Here is a 5781-nt window from a genome sequence, read left to right on the forward strand (position 1 = left end):
GTCTGATCATGGCATTATAGTACTCTCTTTATTACATTCCAAGATTCTACTGAAAAATCTTCCTCCCCTGATTATTCCAGTGCTTGTAATTTGCATGAGGTAAGAAAGATCCAAAATTGGTTATCCATATTCAGCCGAAGCTATTCTCACCAATGCATAGTTCTGAACGCATTTGATAAATAATTAATGCACAGCTGTTGAAATCCTTGAGCTCAAGGAGAAAGACACGAGAGCTTTACTTGTACAATAGCTTGTGAATGGTCATCAGTCATGATGTGGAAACCCCCAGACACATAGAACGTGCTGTGCTCTGCAGTAGCAAACACCCTGTGTTACTCTGCGTTTCAATCCATATTCATGTTACAGTATTTTCCCTGACTATCCAGAGGCCCATTGCATTTGGCATCTGCGTCTCCATACAACAACCACGCATGAATGAAATCATTACGATTCATTTGTCACTAATGAATAATCCATATAACAAGATATGATTTTGTAGAGATTGATCAGGTCTAACTGGTCTTTTGATTTAGTATGCATGTGATCCTTTGTAAACCCTCATGAACTGCAATGCAGTTTACACATCCTTAACTCTTCACTCTTAATAAGAAGCACGCACAGTTCTTGCACATTGTCGAACCTGACACTTTTTTCTCTGTGATAAAACGACACATAAAAGGTATGCGTGGACGTGTGAGTGGTAGCTAGCAGGTTGTTCGCATCAAATTTAGCGTAATGAGGGCAAATCATGCTCAGCAGACTTCGTCAACACGACACAATCAGCAGAGGGTGAAACTAGTCCATCTGAGTCAACATCATCCATTGAAAACGAACACGAGGACGGACATGAATATTCATCTTACCCTGTCCTGCTGACAGCGCAATGGGAGATGATTCAGACGTCAAGGGATGCTGATTCAAAAGGCCTTTAACAGAGGGAGGGAAACATTCACAGAGGAGGAGAACAAAAAAATAAGAATCACATAGAACTGTCTTGACAACTCAAGATGTGCTTCTGGCCAGCTCAAAATCATTGCTGTTTTAAGTGGGCTATTGTCCCACTGTTTTGGTCAGAACCCTGAACTATCTCTTTGCAGCTGGATTACTGAGAATGGCCTCTGGGCAAAGGAGACTGGCAGCTGCCTACCCATCCCAATTCACTTTTGTTGTGTTCTGGACTTCGTACCACTTTTTTTTGCCAGCGGTATTAAAATGTGGAGAAGTCAGAGGATCACTTAATAATAATGAGGCAGAAGGAACATTGTGTATATCCTTGCAAATGTTTAATTTAGCGATACACACAATGTACATTCCATGCATTGCGTCCAGAAAGACACGTTAGGGCTCGTTCTCACCTGACAAAAACCTTGTTGTTTATGTAGTTCGATGAATCCATGAAGTAAATGCCAGTAAACACGGGGGCACTGGTTCTAAGTTCTCGTCCAGTACGGTTTCCTCAAACTGTTTTGATTTTTTTTTTCTGGCAAGCTTGCTGTGATCATTAGCTCAGCTATGTTCATCAATTTCCCCTCCCTACTACGACATCTCCCACTGACTTTCCTTTGATGGAAAAAAAAAGTGCTGCCCACAGGATCAGAGACACCAGTCACCCGCCCCATGGGGACTGGGTTTCAGCCACTGGGATCAATGTCTTGATTTAGACTTCAATAGCTCCGAATGGAGATGCATGTGGAGAGAAAAGCCACGCAGACTATGCAAGCATGGCCATTTTCCCCCTGACATATCCCTGACGCCAGTCAGTTTTGATTTTCACAGTCAATTGCTTCTAAGAAATAAGCAGAGAGAGGCTCATCTTTCCCCTCCAGCTAATGGGACACAAGAGCATTTGCATAGCTCTCAAAATCTGAGGGGGCAAAAATGAAGACAATATGGTCTGGCACACAGAGAAATATGTCTTTATTAAATGTTGTATAACAAGTCAAGGTGATTTTTCCTTATTTTACTCCCTTTCTTTTCTTTCTTTCTTTCTTCCTCTCTTTTTTTTGTTGCGGTTTTGATTTAACCTAGATTAATGTTGCAATTACTATGGCAGACTTATTAAAACATTAAATTTTCAAAATTGCAGTATTAATAAACACATCGAAGCTTAAAGCCTTTCGCTTAAACAGACCGACCTCCACTGGGCTGCTAGTTGCGGCTGTGCAGAAGTCATTCACAGTCTTGTGAGGATTAAACGGGGGCAAAAGTGCAAACTCAGTCAGTTGTATCCCATTCCTGTGGGAAATTACCATGTCGTAATATTCCTCCATTTCTCATTTGAGTCCTGTCTATCAGTTCTCTATGGAAAGGTCCTATCCAACCAGGGTGAGAAAGATACACATGCATCCTAGTTTCTAAAGGGTCATGACACCGATGTCTCCTGATGCTGGTGGGTCATGATTACCAATCTTCAAGGCTACGCCACATCCTATAACATAATTTCAGAGTCAGTAATGCCTTCAAATACCACTAACAGCATGATTTTACAGTCAAAGGGTGCAAACAATTCTTCAGGTGAAATCAAAAAGGAGAAAAGAACAGCTTGACAGTTAAAGAGAGGTAAAAAAAAAAAAAAACTTTGACAAAGGCACCTTTGAGCTCTCATGAGGGATGCACATGCTACATATCCCAGTAGTGTTTTAGTGAAGAAGAGCTGTTCGTGATATTGCATCATGATGTCAAATCGTGGTGTGTCCATTAAATTCTTCTAGGGATACTCTGATGGTCCACATGTTGGATTTTTTTTCCCAGCATCAAAAATGGATGAGAATTTCTGTTCTAGTCTCCTACTATATGATCTGACATGTAGTTATGTTCACAATCTTTCATCATTATATACTGAATCAGAGGAAAGTCATGGCATATTTTCTACGGGTCTTCACAAAGAGATTCTCTAACAGAGATCAGTCTGAAATACCATTTTTCCATAAAGTCTGGTCAAATTACATTTGTTAAATTATTCTTTTTTGCTTAGCTATGTTGTATATACACCCTAATGTACTGAGAAAAATATAAGTTAAATTCAGTCATCTTTCTCAATTCTTGGTTTGGTTTTACTGGTTTGGATTATTGGATTTTTACACAGAGCAATTTTAACCTGATCTTAAAAGCTGTTTTGTTAATGTTGTATTTACCATCATTCATTATTTAGGACATATCTGTTTGTCTAATGTATTCATACAGATACACCAAGATGAAAACCGCAACCAACATTTACATCTTTAACCTGGCTTTAGCCGACGCTCTGGCAACAAGCACACTACCCTTCCAGAGTGCCAAGTATCTGATGAACACCTGGCCATTTGGTGAACTCATGTGCAAAGTGGTCATTGCTATTGATTACTACAACATGTTCACCAGCATCTTCACCCTCACGATGATGAGTGTGGACCGTTACATCGCCGTGTGCCACCCCGTTAGGGCTCTTGAGTTCCGCACACCCCTCAAGGCCAAAATCATCAACGTTTGTGTCTGGATCCTCTCCTCCGCCATTGGCGTTCCCATTATGATCATGGCAGTTACCAAGGTGACAGACCAAGGTGAGAGAGAGAGCCCACGTGGGCGACTCTTATACAGAATACAGTTTCATGCACGGTCAGATGACGTAAATTGGGCTCACTTTGATGTAATGAAGCAATAAGGTGTTTCCGAAACAAGAACGTCTTTCAGTTGTTTTGTGTGGCGTTTTCACATTAATATTTATGATATTCATGCGGCTCGCGTGTAGCTGATTTTGCCATTAAAATAAAACCTTCCCGGTACCATCAATGTTTGAAATGTTTCTTTACAGGCAAGACGTTCTGCATGCTGAAGTTTCCAGACCCAGACTGGTACTGGGACACAGTGACCAAGATCTGTGTGTTCATCTTCGCCTTTGTGGTGCCAGTTTTAGTTATCACCATCTGCTACGGTCTGATGATCTTACGCCTGAGGAGTGTCCGACTCCTGTCTGGGTCCAAAGAGAAGGACAGGAACATGCGCCGAATCACGCGTATGGTCTTAGTGGTGGTAGCAGCTTTCATTATTTGCTGGACGCCCATTCACATCTTCATAATCATCAAAACCCTGGTGGACATCGACCAAAAGAATCCTTTCGTCATTGCCAGCTGGCACCTGTGCATTGCGTTGGGGTACACCAACAGCAGTTTAAACCCCGTTCTCTACGCCTTCTTGGATGAGAACTTCAAGAGGTGCTTTAGGGACTTCTGCCTACCCTTCCGCACCCGGGCAGACAGGAACAGCTTGTCCAGAGCCCGGAATGCGACCCGTGAGCCTGTGTCGGTCTGCGCACCATCAGAGGCTGAGAAGAAGCCGGTATGACTAGGCATGGATAGGATCCCTCGTGGGTCCCGCTCCAGGAGAGTCCAGCAGGACCTCCAGTCTGAGGTCACCCAGATTTCAACCACTGAGTTCTGAAACACCCTAATGTGACAAATAACGTGTTTTTGGAGGAACCCACCGATCATATCCTTGATCATAAAGGATTTGGATCTGTATGTTATCAAGAAAAGCTGACCCACTGAATGTCCGGGACAGTTGCAAGGCTCATGAGATAAAACCTTTTTACAGTCTTAGAAAATAAAGGAAATGTGCGCTTCTTTTTTTTTGTAGGTTTTACAGTGGACTAGCTAATTCTTATGGTGTTTTTTTTTTCTCAGCAAAGTGTAGAAATGATGGTGCGTCTGAAAACGCAGCCGTTTGAACACGACTTCACTTTTCAGATTCAGTCAGGAAACACATGAATACCCAAACGCAGGCTGATGAAAACTGGCATAAGGCACAGATGAGAAAAGACTGCCTCATTATCAAACATCTTGCTGTGCCGTATTTTTTTTTTTTTTTTTTGTGCATTTTCTGATGAATAACAGCAGATGTGTGAAGACATAAAAAAAAAAGAAAAAGAGAAGAAAAAAATTTAACAGACTGTACTCAGCCGAGACTGACAGCAGTCAGTCATCCTACACAGATATGTTTTCACTTTTTTCTTTCTACAAAGGGAATGGGGCTACCATTATTTAGGCCAAAACACATATTGCAAACTGCAGGGGGATTTGAATCCCTCTGTTCCCTGTACTTTTTTATAATTTTCGATAAGTGAAATAACCATTTCTAATAAAAAACATTTGTGATCTGCTCAAAGAACAGGCCAATTCTGTAATAAACTACATCGGACCATGAAAGACGGGAAAGTTGATTTCCTTTCCTCTTTTTCACATGTGAAGCTCCTCGACCAGAAGACAGACTAGATATAACAGATGTTTTTTGGGGGTAATGGCCAGTTTTGGATCAATGAACACATTGATTTTTCCTCTTAAACCCTACAATACGTCTGAGAGCCCAAAGGACCATATCTTGTCGCACGGCCCGTGGGAAAGCAGATAGCAACAAATGGAAACCGCAGAGGTCTGATTCTTTTAGAGCACAAGACTTAAAGAGATCGCTGTACCCTAGCTGAGGATAGCCAGGTGGCTGGGGTACACCTCTCCTCTCTCTGCTGTTTTCTCTCTGGTGGTGTAGAGCTTTACATAAGACCATGGCATAAAGGACTTTATGGCCTCCAAGGCTCTGTATATTGAGCATACTTGAATTTGTTTACAAACCGTGAAAAATTACCACCAAAATCAGAGCGCACGTCCCTTATCTCCTGGAACCAGCTTTCACGCTGAGGATGTAACATACAGCATTTTTACAATTTTTACATGAAGGACCAAGTGCTTGTAGCCTACTCATGTGACTGGTAAATTGAAGAAACAAACTGACAAATTCTCTTTCTGTGTGAAA

General features: G+C 41.7%; 1 protein-coding gene across 1 annotated transcript in view; it reads left to right on the forward strand.

The window, feature by feature from the left end:
• The window catches only part of oprd1a (opioid receptor, delta 1a), an 8779-nt gene extending 4459 nt beyond the window's left edge, over positions 1–4320 (forward strand). Inside the window, exons 2-3 of the mRNA XM_030788866.1 lie at positions 3184–3539; positions 3791–4320. Of these exons, the coding sequence (XP_030644726.1) occupies positions 3184–3539; positions 3791–4320 (886 nt within the window). The remainder of the gene's footprint in view (positions 1–3183; positions 3540–3790) is intronic.
• The last annotated feature ends 1461 nt before the right edge of the window (positions 4321–5781 follow it).

Source organism: Chanos chanos, chromosome 12 (genome assembly GCF_902362185.1).
Source record: "Chanos chanos chromosome 12, fChaCha1.1, whole genome shotgun sequence".
Classification (NCBI taxonomy): domain Eukaryota; kingdom Metazoa; phylum Chordata; class Actinopteri; order Gonorynchiformes; family Chanidae; genus Chanos; species Chanos chanos.